This window comes from Anomaloglossus baeobatrachus, chromosome 9, assembly GCF_048569485.1.
Source record: "Anomaloglossus baeobatrachus isolate aAnoBae1 chromosome 9, aAnoBae1.hap1, whole genome shotgun sequence".
In the NCBI taxonomy this organism is placed as follows: domain Eukaryota; kingdom Metazoa; phylum Chordata; class Amphibia; order Anura; family Aromobatidae; genus Anomaloglossus; species Anomaloglossus baeobatrachus.
Window position 1 is genome coordinate 175859926 of NC_134361.1, and position 18033 is coordinate 175877958.

The 18033-nt window shown below is 44.8% G+C and overlaps 1 protein-coding gene across 1 annotated transcript in view; it reads left to right on the forward strand.

Moving 5' to 3' along the window:
• LOC142251359 (gamma-aminobutyric acid receptor subunit beta-4-like) overlaps nucleotides 1–18033 on the forward strand; it is a 327605-nt gene that overhangs the window by 295442 nt on the left and 14130 nt on the right. Inside the window, exons 7-8 of the mRNA XM_075324070.1 lie at nucleotides 9666–9818; nucleotides 14217–14473. Coding sequence (XP_075180185.1) covers nucleotides 9666–9818; nucleotides 14217–14473 — 410 coding nt within the window. The remainder of the gene's footprint in view (nucleotides 1–9665; nucleotides 9819–14216; nucleotides 14474–18033) is intronic.

The following is an 18033-nucleotide window of genomic DNA, read 5'->3' on the forward strand; positions in this document are numbered from 1 at the left end:
CCATACTAAAAGGTGCAGGAGAAAGACAGAGACCATCAGCCGGGTGGGGGACCAGAACGCAGCCGACTGCGGGCACCGACCACCATCACTATGGTTTACCAGAGACTCGTGTGTTCTTCCATAGTGAGTACACCAGCACCAACTACCCAACAGGTCCCAGGCCACCATCCCTGCCCACGGAGGGGTTAACAACTTGCTGCACAACATCTCCCCCGGATGTCCCATCACAGCAGCGGTGGTGTCCAACCTCACCACTCACCGTGGGTGGCGTAACGAACTCTAATACGGCCCAGCCTTACATATACGTCCCCAAATCCACAAACCCCCCTTTTCATTTGGAGTGTCCGCAGAGACCCCCGGGTCCGGAGACCCTCGAGCCACCCACCGGAGAGCCGGACCCGAGCAGCGGCAGGCTGCTGAGCTTGGGGGCGGCACACGAGCAATAAGGTGTTGTGACATTCTGATCCAAGACTCGTCAGAGGTGTCCCCAGAGCGGGACACACTCATTACAAATCTCTGCCCTGCACGTCGATTGACACCATGCTTTGCAACTTGGAGAAAATCCTCTTTTGTCCCTGTAGCGGTGCTTCAAATAAGGCATGGTTTAAATGCTATTCACCCCTGCAGAAAACCACTACATATGCGGGGGAAAAGCAATTTTGGAGGCGACCAGTTCCCTTTAAAGGGCACAAATAACTGTAAATTAATTTTCCCCAATCGTTAACAATAGTGCAGCAGGGAGGCTGTTAGTCGGCCAAAAGTCTGCCCACCCTGATGGCCTATTGCAGCACAACTCTGTTTCTAATTGTTCGGCCATTGGTGTTCAGAAAGTGGAGCTTCATCTGCATGGATGGTCGAAACATGTGGCCTGTGTGCTGTCCGAGATTTTCAAAGACCCTTAGGGGCCCTTTGCACACTACGACATCGCAGGTGCCATGTCGGTGGGGTCAAATCGAAAGTGACGCACATCCGGCGTCGCTCTCGACATTGTAGTGTGTAAAGCATTTTTGATACAATTACCGAGCACAAAAGCGTCGTAATCGTATCATCGGTGTACCGTCGATCATTTCCATGAATTGGGAAATACCGATGTTACGATGTTGTTCCTCGTTCCTGCGGCAGCACATATTGCTGTGTGTGAAGCCGCAGGAGCGAGGAACATCTCCAACCTGCGTCCCGGCCGGCTATGCGGAAAGAAGAAGGTGGGCGGGATGTTTACGTCCCGCTCATCTCCGCCCCTCCGCTTCTATTGGCCGCCTGCTGTGTGACGTCGCTATGACTCCGCACGACCCGTCCCCTTAGGAAGGAGGCGGTTCGCCGGCCAGAGCGACGTCGCAGGGCAGGTGAGTGCATGTGAAGCTACCGTAGCGATAATGTTCGCTACGGCAGCTATCACCATGATATTGCTGCTGCGACGGGGGCGGGGACTATCGCGCTCAGCATCGCAGCATCGGCTTGCGATGCCGTAGTGTGCAAAGGGCCCCTTCGACTTATGCTGAGCCATGATTCAGATTAAAAAAAGTGCCATTAGAAAAGTGATGTTCTCCGGGCATTTGCCAATCCAAGGCTCATCCATCAGACTTCCAGATAGAGAAATGCGATCCATCACTCCACATAACCGGTTCCATTGCTCCACAGTTGTATTCTAACATGATTAAGCATTGTGCTTAGTTATATAAGGCTTGTATGGAGTTGCTCAGCCATGAACTGTATACTATGGAACTCCTAGTGGATCGTTTTTGTGCTGTTGTTGCTGCCAGAGGAGCTTGCTATTATTGCGTCAGCATAGTGGCAGTGTCTTTTCTGCATTATGCACCTCAGCACTCGCTGAAATAATGGAAGGTTACACAAATTTGGTTGAGCTTAGACAGGCATTGGGACAACTATTCCCTGCTGAGGGCAGGACAAAGTACTGTAATGCGCAGGTGCAAGGAAAGGTCAAAGACTGTCCGCGCATGTGCTCTACAATACTTTGATCTGCACTCAGCAGGGCAGATCAAAGTGCATGAGCGCAATGGAGGCTTATGGATGACGTAGGACAGGGCTGAGGAGGATGGCGTGACGGGGTGTACAGCAGAGCAAGGAGAGACAACAGGCCGAGGATGATCCAACAGGTTTACTAACAGGAATACAGGAACAGCACACGACAAGTCCAAATAAAACAGATTCGGGGGCACCTCCCGATAATCCAAAGTGCCAGATCACGACGTAATAGTCCTTTTCAGAGTCCCAGAAATCCCACACAATCCACTGGACGGCGAGATCTGTCCGCAGAATCAGATCTTGCTCCCTTCCTCTTCAAATCTCAGCTCCCAACTGCATTTAGAAACAGGAGTGAATTGTCTGAGCTCGTGGGCCCGCCCCTCAAGGGTAGGGTCTATGCAATGGTTGGGCCCACTAGAAGATTCTAGAAGGTTGGCTCTCAGATGTCTACAGGTTTGTGTAGTTGGCGTTATCCACTGCTTACGAAACAATGAGAAGTTCCCCTGGCTGTGTGGACAAGAGATAATTGCATTATGGGCCCAGAGACACAGGAGATGGGGGGGAAGGTATGGTTACTTACATCCCAAGACATAGTATTACAGCAAATACAGTGAGAAGGTAAAATACATCATGACAATTCCTTCCCCTCCCAACTTGTGTACGTACTAGAGACCTCTACAGGTCGCTGGTTAAGTACACGCAGGCATGGCTGACAGGACTCAAGGCTCCTCTTGCCTGGACAGTCCATCTGCATTTTGGTGTTGGCTGCCCCTTCTATATTGTATGGTAAAGTTATAGGGCTGCAGAGCCAGACTCCATCGCAGTAATCGTCCATTGTCCCCAGAGACTCTGTTCAGCCAGGTGAGGGGATTGTGATCAGTAACCACAGTGAATTCCCGTCCATACAGATACGGCCGTAGTTTCTTAAGGGCCCACACTACAGCCAGACATTCTTTTTCAACAGTTGCATAGGCCACTTCTCAGTCCAGCAGTTTCCTGCTTAGGTAGGCAATGGGGTGTTCGTCCCTAGCTGCATTCACCTGGCTGAGGACAGCTCCCAGTCCATAAGCAGAGGCGTCCGTTTGCACAATAAATCTCCGCTTGTAGTCTGGAGCAGCCAGGACAGGATCGCAGACCAGAGCGTCCTTCAGCCGGTTAAAAGCCTCATCACAGGCTGGAGTCCAGATCACCAGCCGGGGCATTGTTTTCTTGGTCAGGTCGGTAAGAGGCTTGGCCACAGTACTGAAATGAGAAACAAATTTTCGGTAATAACTGGCAATGCCCAGAAAAGCCATAACTTGTTTCTTAGTTTGGGGTACAGGCCAGTCTCTAATAGCCTGGATTTTGGCAGGCTCAGGACGGAGCTTCCCTCCTCCCACTCTATGCCCTAGGTACTGGACTTCCCCCATCCCCAATTGGCATTTATCGGGTCGAATAGTTAGGCCGGCTGCAAGAATCAGGTCCAAAATAATGGCTACTTGATTCAGATGTTCCTCCCATGTGTGGCTGAAGACGGCGATATCATCCAAGTAGGCACAAGCAAAGTCACCACATCCCCGGAGGATCTGATCCACCATTCTCTGGAAGGTGGCCGGGGTATTTTTCATTCCAAAAGGCATGCTTAGAAATTCATACAGACCAAAGGGGGTTATAAAAGCGGACCGTTCTCTCCCTTCATCCGTTAGAGGGATCTGCCAGTATCCCTTACTGAGATCCAAGGTAGTGACATATCGGGACCCAGCCAGTCGGTCTAGAAGTTCGTCAATACGAGGCATTGGGTAAGGATCGCTGACGGTATGGTCGTTTAGTCGCCGATAGTCCACACAAAATCGAGTACTCCCATCCTTCTTGGGTACTAACACCACAGGGGAGGTCCAAGGGCTATGGGAGGCCTGGATTACCCCAAGCTGTAACATATCCTCCAGTTCGTGCTGCATGGTGTTTCGAACTGATTCAGGTACCCGGTAAGGAGCCAGTTGTATGGGACGGATGCCCTGAGTGTCCACATGATGTTGGGTGACGGTGGTTCGACCTGGTTGGGATGAGAAAGCAGCCCGTCTCTGTTGAAGCACTTCCAGCATCTGGATTTTCTGTAAGGAGTCCAGGTAATCTCCCAGGGGAACCTGTTCCACAGTGGATGGGACTCTCGCTGCTTCCACGAGATCAGGTAGAGAGTCCTCATCCTCTTGATCATCTTCTGAAGCCAACCGACAGCTTGCTATCATTGGAATGTTCCGGTCATGGTACTCCTTAATCATATTCACATGGACAGTCTTTTGCCTTAGCCCCTGATCATCTAAAGCAAGAAGGTAATTGGTATCATTCAGTTTTCTGAGAACCCGGAAGGGACCCTCCCATGTGGTCTGCAGTTTATTCTGCCGATGGGGAACAATCATTAAGACTTGTTGTCCTTCTACAAACTCCCAATAGCGTGCTTTACGGTCATACCATGTCTTCTGTCTGGTTTGAGCCATACGCAAATGACTCTGGGCAAAACTAGCAAGTTGGGCCAGGGTTTCTCGCAGCTTTAGGACATAAGGGACAACAGGGGTTCCTGTATCTTCAACTTGCCCCTCCCAGTGTTCCTTGAGCAGGGTTAAGGGTCCTCGGACCTTTCTTCCATAGAGTAGTTCAAAGGGGGAGAACCCAGTGGACTCCTGGGGAACTTCCCGATAGGCAAACAAGAGATGGGGTAGGTACTTCTCCCAGTCTGAATCTCGGTCCGTGAAGGCCCTCAGCATATTCTTCAGAGTGCCGATGAATCTTTCAAAAAGTCCATTTGTTTGGGGATGATACGGGGTCATTCGGATCGCTCATACTCCACAGGTGCGCCACAGACACTGGACCAACTCTGACATAAACTGGGAGCCTTGGTCCGACAAGATCTCACTGGGGAATCCTACTCTGGTAAAAATAATAACCAAGGCCTCGGCCACCTTGGCTGCAGAGATACTTGACAAGGCCACGGCTTCTGGATATCGGGTGGCATAGTCCACAACAGTGAGAATGTACTGCTTTCCAGATTTACTTGGTTTAGCCAGAGGTCCAATGATATCAACAGCTACTCTTTGAAAGGGTTCTTCTATTATAGGGAGCGGTTGCAGGGGTGCCTTTGGGTGATCTCCGGGTCGCCCTCTACGCTGACATATGTCACAAGTTCGGCAGAAATGCGCCACTGCTTGGGAAATCTCCGGCCAATAAAAAGTTTGAGTCAATCGTCTCTCGGTGTGGGTTTTGCCTTGATGGCCAGCCGTAGGAATGTCATGAGCCAGGTGTAATAGGGGAATTCTGTACTTCTGAGGAACAATCAGCTGTTTGCTATAAGTCCAGGGCTTATCTAGGGAGTCGGCATTGGCAACCCGATACAGAAGTCCATTTTCTCTGATAATTCTTTCTCCGTTCTCCCCTAGGTGCCCTATTTCAGCTTGGGCTCTAAAACTAGCAAGGGTGGGGTCAGTCTCTACTTCTTGTCTAAACTGAACTTTATCCCAAGTAACATTCATATTATCCCCACAAGAAGAATCACTCACTGGCTGTAATGGCAGTTCTGGTGGCCTCATTTCCATGGATGGGTTGTACACGTCCACATGGGCTGCTCTCTTGGCTTGACTTCTGGTTACCGCACCGACAAAGTGGCAATGAAGATTCCCCACATCATTTCCTAGAAGAACGTCTGCAGGGAGGCCGCTCATCACACCGACCACACATTGTTTTGCCCCAAAGCCATAATCCAGGGTCACACTCGCTCTTGGAATATATCTCTGGGTACCTCCTGCCAGTTCAATGGCAATTCCTGGTCCCTTTTGAATTGCTTGTGGTTTAATTACTCGGGGATCGGCTATGGTGAGGAAAGCCCCAGTGTCACGGAAGCCAACAACTTTTTGGCCATCCAGCACGACCTCCTGTAGATGTTTGTCCTGAAGATCAGAAGAACAGGTGGCTGGAGCTCGCACCCCATAGACTCCGGGTAGGGGAGCCAGGATATCTGAGTCACTTGGCAAGTCATCAGGCACAGAATCCAGCTCTTCTCCTGGTGAAGGTGTCTGTAGATAATGAACAGGCAAAGGCGGTCTGTAGCTGTTCTGTCTCCGAACACCTGGACATTGGAATTGCATGTGCCCAGGCTGCCCACACCCATAACATCTGCGCTCTGGGATTCTTCCTCCACGTCGTATTCCCAAAGGTGGAGCATGAGTAATGCGAGGCACAGTCACACGAAGGTCCCCATGAGTTGACGGTCTAGGGTGATGGTGAACATTGGGGCCAGAAGGACCAGGGGCCGCCAGCGTTGGGGGGTTGGTGGTTTTCTTCTCACTGGGTAGTAGTTTTTTCCACTGAGGCTTGATGGTGAGAGCCTCATCAGCTAGAGCTGCAGCTTCCTCCACAGTGGCTGGTCTCCTTTCACGCACCCATTCCCGGATCTCAGCGGGGCACTTGAAGTAAAACTGCTCTTTTAGGAGGACCTGGAGGACGGTCTCCAAGGTTAAGGCCTCCTCTGCCTCCAACCACAGATGTTTGAGTTTGTGGGCATACATCTTGAAGGACACTTCCTCATCACATGCTAGAGTACGGAACTGAGTCCTGTAAGTGTCTGGCGTTACAGCATAATGTTCTAGAATAGTCTGTTTAATATCCGCATACTCACAGTTCCACCGAGGGTCCATAGCTCTATAGGCTGCAGCAGCTCCAACTTCTAAGAGCCCAACCAGATGCCGGACGCGCTCCCTTTCTGGGACTTCCATTAATTGACACTGATGCTCAAAGTCCTGGAAGAAGCCCTCAATGTCACCAGCAGCCTCATTAAACTGCTTGAAGTCTTTGCGGGACACCCTGGGAAGTTCCCTCATGATGGGTGCTGGGGTTACAGTCTGTCTGGAACCTCTCGCGGCTTCCACAGCGAGCTGCTTATCCAGCAATGCCATCTCCTCCATCCTGCGCTCCTTCTCTTTAGCTCCACGCATGACCTCCATCTTATATTCTATGGTGGTCTCCTCTCCCAGCAAGGCCATCTCCTCCTCGTACCACACAACCCATTGACTTTTTTGGGTATTTACCTCCGACTCCCGTCTTTGCTCCCCTTGCTGTGGAAATTGTTCCTCGGTGCCATCTTGCAGGCAAGCGTTTTCCAATGCCTCAATTAGTTGCTCCTTAGAGAGTCCTTTGTAGCCGACACCTAATTCACGGGCCTTTGTTTGTAGGCTCACCACAGTCCAGTTCCTGTATCCTGAGGTTCTGGTTTCAGATGTTGATTGGCCGTTGTCCTCCATTTCTTCTGCTCTGATCCCGCCGCTGCCACCAGTTTGTGACGGGGTGTACAGCAGAGCAAGTAGAGACAACAGGTCGAGGATGATCCAACAGGTTTACTAACAGGAATACAGGAACAGCACACGACAAGTCCAAATAAAACAGATTCGGGGGCACCTCCCGATAATCCAAAGTGCCAGATCACGACGTAATAGTCCTTTTCAGAGTCCCAGAAATCCCACACAATCCACTGGACGGCGAGATCTGTCCGCAGAATCAGATCTCGCTCCCTTCCTCTTCAAAACTCAGCTCCCAACTGCATTTAGAAACAGGAGTGAATTGTCTGAGCTCGTGGGCCCGCCCCTCAAGGGTAGGGTCTATGCAATGGTTGGGCCCACTAGAAGATTCTAGAAGGTTGGCTCCGAGATGTCTACAGGTTTGTGTAGTTGGCGTTATCCACTGCTTACGAAACAATGAGAAGTTCCCCTGGCTGTGTGGACAAGAGATAATTGCATTATGGGCCCAGAGACACAGGAGATGGGGGGGAAGGTATGGTTACTTACATCCCAAGACATAGTATTACAGCAAATACAGTGAGAAGGTAAAATACATCATGACAGATGGCAATTGCACAAGTTGCAGGAGGCGCCAGACCTTGAGCAGCGACACCCATTGGACCAGACCGCTCCCTAGGTGAGTATACTAAAGGTCTTTTTTTACATTCTACAAAGTGGCCTGCACTCTTATATACAGCATTTTAGAATACTATAACATAAGAGCTCACAGCTTATAAGGGAAAATCATGTTAACAGGTTCCCTTTAAGGAGGATATCTCCTGGACTTGATGTAATGCGAATGATGATGTATGGTGAATATCAAAATGAGAATTTGCATAATATCCTGGAAGTATTCAAATAATCTTTTGATAGAGGAAGTCTACCTGAAATCCTAATGGAGGCCTCAATTGTAGCAATAACAAAGGATAGAAAAGTCGTCAATGTAATCCAGTACAGCATAAGCCAATACCATTAGTCAGGGCTATGGGCCGGGCACTGATCTGCATGGGAATTGAAATAGAAGGGAGAATTACCAGTGTGATAGCCGCTCTCTGCTCTCCTGATTTCACTGCAGAGCTGTGTGTGATTAAAACTGACACATCTGCAGCTTCCATCTCACAGGCAGCCGGTGATGTAATATTGTAATATAATACAGCAGAGCTGTGAGAGCTGCAGCACATGTGTTTGTAAGAAGAGAAAGTTCAGTTCTACTGTTCTGTGTTAGTCACATGGCTCACACTGGTACCTCCACCTTTTATTAAAAATAATCTCTGGCAGCTGATTCTCAGGGAGATCTATGTCTGGCCCATAGATCTTAGCAGCTCATTTACATATAATAAAAATATGGATTTATCTGTTATATGACATAAGATCTCAGATACCAAGGAGTCATTTTATTCCGTTTCCTATGACCTACATGCCCATATAAATCCGTTAGGACAGTGGATGCTAATGACAGATTCACTTTAAGCTGCTAGCAAAGATTTCATCATCCAGAGTATCCAGGGTTATAACTAAAATATCAGATGATAGTCAAATGGGTTTCATGACAGGAAAGGTGGCCGCTGCTAATTAATATTAGGAGACTATGAGAATGTCCAAATGAAAGAAAACAAAGGCCCTGCTATCCCTCGATGCTGTGAAGACATTTGACACCTTTGAAAAGCAATTTTGGGCTACTCCCTGAAACACAGAATCTGTAGGATTTTTAAGGTGGGTTTAGATTCTTTTCGAACATCCAAGAGCGACATTAAAGGTTAATGTCCATAACTATGATTTACAAGGCAGAGGTGCCCGTTTTCTAGCTTAAGTTGCAGTAGAACCCCTGGTGGCTACGGTAAGACAGCAAGAGAAACTAGGTGGGCTTAGAATAGGATATCATGAGGGAAAAAATTACTCATTTGTCAATGATATTCTGCTGTTCCTGGAGGACTACTCCAAGACATCCCCTAAAGTAATTGAAGTCTTTTAGAAATTTGGGAATGTTCTTTCTAAGATTAACTAGACAAAATAAGCCCCTTTCTTTTTGGATGGTATGAATTGTTCCTGGAAAGGGTTTTTGGTGTTGTAGAAAGAAAACTGAGAAATCGGCAGAGCTGCTGAGCTCAGTGATTAGCAGCAGTGCTGTTGATGTGATGATGACTACTGCAGCCAATCAACAAAGACCGGGTCAGTAGTGGAGGCGTAGCGCTGGGCCCAAAAAGAGTAAATAAAGCTTAATTTGTTGTTTTACACATCACTGAGCCCATAGCCTAAACTAGTTGAAAAGGATCAGCCACCTTGATCCCTGCTAAGATTGTGTAGAAATATGTGTTCCACCTAATGATCTTGTTTTCATGAAAGTTTGTAAAAAACTGTCTAATTTTTGTTCTACTTTTCCAGGTTCCTATCCCCGTCTATCCCTGAGTTTCCGAATTAAGAGAAACATTGGATATTTTATACTTCAGACCTACATGCCATCTATATTGATCACTATCCTGTCTTGGGTTTCATTCTGGATCAACTATGATGCTTCTGCAGCAAGAGTGGCACTCGGTATGTATTGTCCAGTTGGCCAAAAGATGACCCCTACCCTTTTGGACTCTGCCGTAAACCTTTACACATAACCAAGGTTACCTATTTATTTTGCTATAGACCAAAAAAATTATTAGTTGACCAAAAATAATCAGTCTCCTTATTGTAACATTTTTAGGTCTGTTGGCATCACCATTCGCAAAAATATAATGACTATGTTTAACTTATGCATAGTAATAAGAATATAGTAGATTAAAGATGACAGATTAAAGTCCACACTTATATAGTAATAATAATGGTTATGTTTAAAAATAATTATATGAATTCTCATCTATCTCTAAAATTATAACACCCGAATTGTATGAAGTATTTGAGGCCTCCTTAAGTAGAGTCTCTTTACCGGATTCTATGCAGGAAGTCTTTATAGTTATCCTGTTAAAACCAGGGATGAATCCACCTATAACTTACAGATATCGTATTGTATTGCTCTTTCTTAAAACGTAATATTAATAAATACTAGATCATATTTTTATTCTGAGACTAAGTTATTTTTATGTTGGTCCACCCAGATCAAACTAGCGTTATAGCAGGAAAAGCAATGGATCAAGGGATATTAATAGTTAGTACTTGAATGTGGTTGCTATCAAGACCGCAGCATCTCCTGGCTTTATGCTTTAGATTGGTCATAATTGTGAGAATTTTTAGACTTATTTCATCCCGCAATTTGGTTACTTTTGAAAACAATACGTTTTATATTGTAAGCCCACCCCCAAAAAATGATCTGTTGAATAACTTATGCAAACAGATTAAATCAAGTAGTGTGTTGCATCCATTTGTTTGTTTTTTTATAGATCCATTTTTTAATGGGTAAAGTATCACATGAAGTTCTGACTTATTTTTATGGGAAAGAAAAATGGCTGCAAACAGGGTCGGACTAGCCCACCAGGGAACCGGAGGATTCTCTGGTGGGCCCAGGCACTGGCACCTGCTGTCAGGGCCGCCATCAGGAAATTACTGCCCATACTGATGGGGCCCAGTGAAGAGGGTGGCTCAGGCCCGGCCGGAGTAATTACTTTGCTTTATTAGGCCCCCCTCCACAGCCGCACTACCACAGATGACAATACAATTGAAAGCACGTTTTGCCACACAATTGGTGGTCTTATATTTATTTCTATGTACCTACATAGTAGACCCCTATGACACAATCAACAAAGCAAGAGATGAGTGACAATCCAAAGAACATTTATTCCAAGCAAATCAAACGGTCCATACAATAATCCACCACACAGAGGGTAAAATAGTCTAGAAACATGAATATAGTCCAGTAATAGGGTAAATGTCCCGGGGATCCGTCACAATCCTCCAGCAGTCCTTTTCCAGAGAAATTGGGATTTCTCAATGGCTCTCTGGGGTGCTGCCTGTACCTGCAGCTTCTCCCCCCAGAGGATCAATCTTGTTCCATGTCTCTTGAAGTTCTCTGACAGACTCCTTCTCTCTTCTCCTGCTCAGCCAGACTGAATAATCTCCAGGTAAAACAGAGAGTTTAGGTGGATCCCAGGCTCCCTGCAAACAGGACAATGTACACACAAGGAATTCAGAATGGACAGAACACCACGCCTAAAATACGAACCTAAAAATACGAACCTACACAAAATTATACACAATCCCCCATATTCCACCATCACAACCCCAAAAATGGTTTTCTCTAGTGGCCCAGGGTACTCCAGTCCGACGCTGGCTGCAAACATATGGCAATACTTTGGTATCTGTCTTATATTTACTGCAATTTTTTATTGTATTCTATTGCATTCTATGTAAATACCAACATAGTCATTTAAATATGTTTTTTACAGTAAAAAACAGATACATCAAGTACACTGCAAAAACGTGGTGTGAAACAGACCTTAGTAAGATTTATTATTCAGAATAAATACAACTCCTTTCTTAAGCTCCCAAAGCCAGGATTCACACAAATCTGTACATATCAGATCCCTTCTTTTTATTACGCCTTTCTATTTTACTCATTTGCATAAGGCTGTGAGACCAGTATAAACATTCAAAGATTTTAGACCCATCATTCTTGAAATATTCTGTCTATTGTTTATATAAAAGATGCTATCCTAGGTTTACCCAACCAAAAAAAACAGAACTTTTCATATTGATGAGATCTACCTCTTTTTGTATTTTCCATAAGCCTAAGGGGTACTTTGCACACTACGACATCGCAGGTGCGATGTCGGTGGGGTCAAATCGAAAGTGACGCACATCCGGCGTCGCTGTCGACATCAGAGTATGTGAATCCTTTTTACTACGATTAACAAGCGTAAAAGCGTCAAAATCATATGATCGGTGCAGCGTTGGTCATTTCCATAATTTCGGAAGGACCGATGTTACGATGTTGTTCCTCGTTCCTGCAGCTGCACACATCGCTGTGTGTGAAGCTGCAGGAGCGAGGAACATCGCCTTACCTGCGTCCCGGCTGCAATGAGGAAGGAAGGAGGTGGGTAGGATGTTTACGTCCCGCTCATCTCCGCGCCCCTGCTTCTATTAGCCGCCTGCCGTGTTACATCACTGTGACGCTCCCTTAGGAAGGAGGCAGTTTGCTGGCCAGAGCGACGTCGCAGGGCAGGTAAGTGCATGTGAAGCTGCCGTAGCGATAATTTTCGCTACGGCAGCTATCACAAGATATCGCAGCTGCGACGGGGGCGGGGACTATCGCGCTCGGCATCGCTACCATCGGTTTGCAGTGTCGTAGTGTGCAAAGTACCCCTAAAACTCTACGTGAAGGTAGATTCTCCAATGCTCTATGGAAAGCAAATCACCTGACTAGCGATATAGAACGATAACCAAATTTATCAGTATCAACAGTGTACAGATCCTCAGCATACCTCAAAATACAAACCAAAGGAGTCCTTGGGATTTTAATCTCCTTGGATCAAATTTAAAGGGAACCTGTCACCAGATTTGGTGACTATAAGCTGCGGCCACCACCAGTGGGCTCTTATATACAGCATTCTAACATGCTGTATATAAGAGCCCAGGCCGTTGTTTAGAATGTAAAAATCACTTTATAAGACATTCTACGCCATACACACTCGCCGGTCCCACGCAGGCGCATTGCAATACTTTGATCTGCCCTGGGCAGAACCTCAATGCCGGCGAGTGTCGATGATGTAGGACGCGTCATACACTCCAGCTTCAGAAAAAGGACAACAAAGATGGCCGAAAGAGAAGCCGCCGGCACCGGAGAACGGAGACTCCCATATGACCAAACTCCACCGCAGCGACCGTTTAGGTGAGTATTATAAAGTGATATTTAAGTTCTACACAGCGGCCTGGTGTTCTTATATACACTATGATAGAATGCTGTATATAAGAGCCGCAGCTTATAGGTGCCAAATCTGGTGACAGGTTCCCTTTAAGACGATTCCTAAAGATGGAGGACAATTCATGTACAAAATATTATTATTACTTATTATTACTTATTATTATAGTGCCATCAATTCCATGACGCTTTACATGTGAAAGGGGTATACATAATAGGGACAAGTAAAAGTAAATAATCATTAACAATACAAGGCACAGACTGGTATAGGAGGATAGAGGTCCCTGCCTGCGAGTGAGCCAATGTGTAAACCCATCTGACAAATATGTATTGTCCTAACTGACCTTTTAGATGCAAAGAATAATTATTGGATCAAGGATATAAATATGGTCCCACTAGCTATCTGCTGAAATGTCGACCAAAGGTATCACCACTATATACTATTAAAATGCTTAACGACATCAAATAATTGAACCCATTCTGACCCATAAAATCTAATCATACAATCTAGCCCATAAACGTAAAAGCCACGTCAAAATAATTACAGTGGATTTAATCAGTATTGTTGAATGTTGTGTGTGTGTGTGTGTGTGTGTGTGTGTGTGTGTGTGTGTGTGTGTGCGATCTGATGTGTGATTGTGTGTGCGATCTGATGTGTGTGTTCCACCGCAGGTCCTTGATGCGTTCCACTACAGCTCCTCCCATTTAGCGTCTCCTGAGTATGATTGCAGGTCTTCTCTCTTCTTTCTTCTCTCTTTTGAGGGTGTCTGCTTTCTATAATGAGTCTCCTGCAGTATTCTTTAACTTTTTTAGCTGAATGGACACTTCATTATTGAACCACAACTAGGGCTTATTTTCGGAGTAGGGCTTATATTTAAGCCTTAAGCCGAAAATGCTGAAAATTCCTGCTAGGGCTTATTTTTGGGGGAGGGCTTATTTTTGGAAAAACAGGGTACTAAGTACATAACGATTATTTTTGAAAGCATCTAGTCTAAATATGTCAGGTTTGGGGGCGACCAAAAACTTTCATCAGAACAGAAATATTCTACAGAGGTTACATATTGTATTTCTTTTTTGCTTTTTTTGTATTTCAGGAGTGACTACTGTGCTGACTATGACAACAATTAACACGCATTTAAGGGAGACGCTGCCTAAAATTCCATATGTTAAGGCTATTGATGTATATCTTATGGGATGCTTCGTGTTTGTGTTTCTGGCTCTTTTGGAATATGCATTTGTCAATTATGTATTCTTTGGTCGGGGCCCTCAACAGCAGAAAAAATTAAATGAGAGAACAAACAAATCAAATAATGAACGTCTTCGCTACGAGGAGAGAAGAGTGATAGAACAGGTAATTGTTAACAGCATATAGAATAAAACGTTTTACGATAACGTGTATAAACACTGCAAGAACAATGGCACAATAGATGTTTAAAATTGTACAAAAGACATCATAAAGGGTGAATATGTATATAGTAGACAAACAATATAAATACATATACTGTATTATAAAAAGTTACAAGGAATTTGTTTTTGAAGCAGAACTCATTAAAGGCGTATTCCAATTTTAGAATTGATAGGACATGCCATAAATTTGTGATCATCTTTGACTTTTCCTTGTACAATGGTGATCCCATCTACTCGCTGTATGAGTATTGCGACAAAGCTCCATTGATGTGAAGGAGGTGGAGGTCTCAGGGATCTTGATTTTTCAGATATGAAGAATAAACCTACAGTACAGACCAAATGTCTGGACACACCTTATCATTCAAAGAGTTTTCTTTATTTTCATGACTCTGAAAATTGTAGATTCACATTGACGGCATCAAAACTATGAATTAACACATATGGAATGAAATACTTAACAAAAAAGTGTGAAACAACTGAAAATATGTCTTATATTCTAGGTTCTTCAAAGTAGCCACCTTTTGCTTTGATTACTACTTTGCACACTCTTGGCATTCTCTTGATGAGCTTCAAGAGGTAGTCACCGGAAATGGTCTTCCAACAGTCTTGAAGGAGTCCCCAGAGATGCTTAGCACTTGTTGGCCCTTTTTGCCTTTACACTGCGGTCCAGCTCACCCGAGACCATCTCGATTTGGTTCAGGTCTGGTGACTGTGGAGGCCAAGTCATCTGGTGTAGCACCCCATCACTCTCCTTCTTAGTCAAATATCCCTTACACAGCCTGTAGGTGTGTTTGGGGTCATTGTCCTGTTGAAAAATAAACGATTATCCAACTAAACGCAAACCAGATGTAATAGCATGCCGCTGCAAGATGCTGTGGTAGCCATGCTGGTTCAGTATGCCTTTAATTTTGAATAAATCCCCAACAGTGTCACCAGCAAAGCACCCCCACACCATCACACCTCCTCCTCCATGCTTCACGGTGGGAACCGAGCATATAGAGTCCATCCGTTCACCTTTTCTGCGTCACACAAAGACACGGTGGTTGGATCCAAAGATCTCAAATTTAGACTCATCAGACCAAAGCACAGATTTCCACTTGTCTAATGTCCATTCCTTGTGTTCTTTAGCCCAAACAAGTCTCTTCTGCTTGTTGCCTGTCCTTAGCAGTGGTTTCCTAGCAGCTTTTTTATCATGAAGGCCTGCTGCACAAAGTCTCCTCTTAATAGTTGTTCTAGAGATGTGTCTGCTGCTAGAACTCTGTGTGACATTGACCTGGTCTATAATCTGAGCTGCTGTCAACCTGCGATTTCTGAGGCTGGTGACTCGGATAAACTTATCCTCCCTGGCAGAGGTGACTCTTGGTCTTCCTTTCCTGGGGCGGTCCTCATGTGATCCAGTTTCTTTGTAGCATTTGATGATTTTTGCCACTGCACTTGGGGACACTTTCAAAGTTTTCCCAATTTTTTGGACTGACAAACCTTCATTTCTTAAAGTAATGATGGCCACTCATTTTTCTTTACTTAGCTGATTTTTTCTTGCCATAGTACAAATTCTAACAGGTTATTCAGTAGGACTATCAGCTGTGTATCCACCAGACTTCTGCACAACACAACTGATGGTCCCAACCCCATTTATAAGGCAAGAAATCCCACGTATTATACCTGACAGGGCACATCTGTGAAGTGAAAACCATTTCCGGTGACTACCTCTTGAAGCTCATCAAGAGAATGCCAAGAGTGTGCAAAGCAGTAATCAAAGCAAAAGGTGGCTACTTTGAAGAACCTAAAATATAAGACATATTTTCACTTGTTTCACAATTTTTTAAGTATTTCATTCCACATGTGTTAATTCATAGTTTTGATGCCTTCAATGTGAATCTACAATTTTCAAAGTCATGAAAATAAAGAAATCTCTTTGAATGAGAAGGTGTGTCCAAACTTTTGGTCTGTACTGTATGTGCATAACACATATTCTGAGTAAATTGGCCAGTCACGGGTCACTCAAAGTGCCATCTTTGTGGTCAACAAGCCTCTGGAGCATTGTGTGGTTCAGACCTAGTCCAAGTGCATAAACAAAATGTTACAAGGGGGTTTTTGCAAGCAACTGTCAAGGTGGCATCAGAATCTGGGTAAACTTCAGATTCTTGCACCTGTTAACTTCTCTCATGTCTGTAATTAGCACAGGGTGACTCGGGCATCGACTCACATACCATAGGCAGGCTAGCAAGAGTTAATCTCTGCTGGACTCCTTTTTAATGTTCTTTAGTCACATGCTATGGGAGAAACAGTCATATTCACTCACCTCGTATATGTGCTGGCTGGACTCTTGCATTAGTGCCAGCTATAGCTTGTCTATACTGGTCTGGAGAGATGTATCTCTTTAATTTCTTACTGTTTATTCCTGAGAGTGTGCAGTGTGGCTACATTTCTATTATCCATGTCTGTTTTATCTGTGTTTCCATCACACTCTTGCCATTTCTTTTCCTGGGGGGAGGGGCAACAGATTAGCTGTACACAATAGTACAGTAAGGCATGGTACTCCAGTATCTCCACCTTCAGAGGTAATCCAGAGGACAAGGATAGCCTAGGATCCCCTAGGACCCCCTTGTCTTTCACTATCTCACAGTCATATTGTGTCACAGAATCAGTTTAGGATCTGTATGGCATTGACCGATAGTAAGGTATTAGTGAGGAATATGTGCCACTTTGATGCAGAAAAAAAGAAAAACCTAAAGTATTGAATTAGACTTACAATTTAAAAAAGGTACAGTTACAGATTTTATAGTTTGCTACCGGTAAATTTAAAAAAATCTAAATGATGTGAAAGCCACATAGAATTATATAATTGGTGGAGGAAGGTTGAACTAGATGAACCTTGGTCTTTTTTCAACCTATGTAACTATGTAACTAAGTTACAGAAAGTGAAAAAAATCACCAAAAACAGCCATTAACCATCAAACAGCAAATGCACTCACAGGATGCAGCAGACCCCCCATAATGGTGGGGATAACAGCCTACCATATCATGGAGTGGGTGGTTGCTGGTATTAAACATGCACACAGATGAGGTTTGCATAGGGCGCCAGTCACACAGGTACATGTGATGCACAGGGTCTGGTTCACAGCCTATTGAAGACGCCCTTCTATTAGATCAGGCAGGCTGCCCAGCACTATATAAGTGCACCTCACACTACAGACACCCCAAAAGGGCCTGGCTGCATTATACAGAAAATTGGGCAACAAATAAAAAGATATTTAATAAAGTGAGGTATTGGTCTATATTTTGGCCAAAATACGTAAGCTGGGTGTCTTGTATAGAATAAAATACATATATATAATATATATATACAGTACAGACCAAAGGTTTGGACACACCTTCTCATTCAAAGAGTTTTCTTTATTTTCATGACTCTACAAAATGGTAGATTCACATTGAAGGCATCAAAACTATGAATTAACACATGTGGAATGAAGTACTTAATAAATAAGTGTGAAACAACTGAAA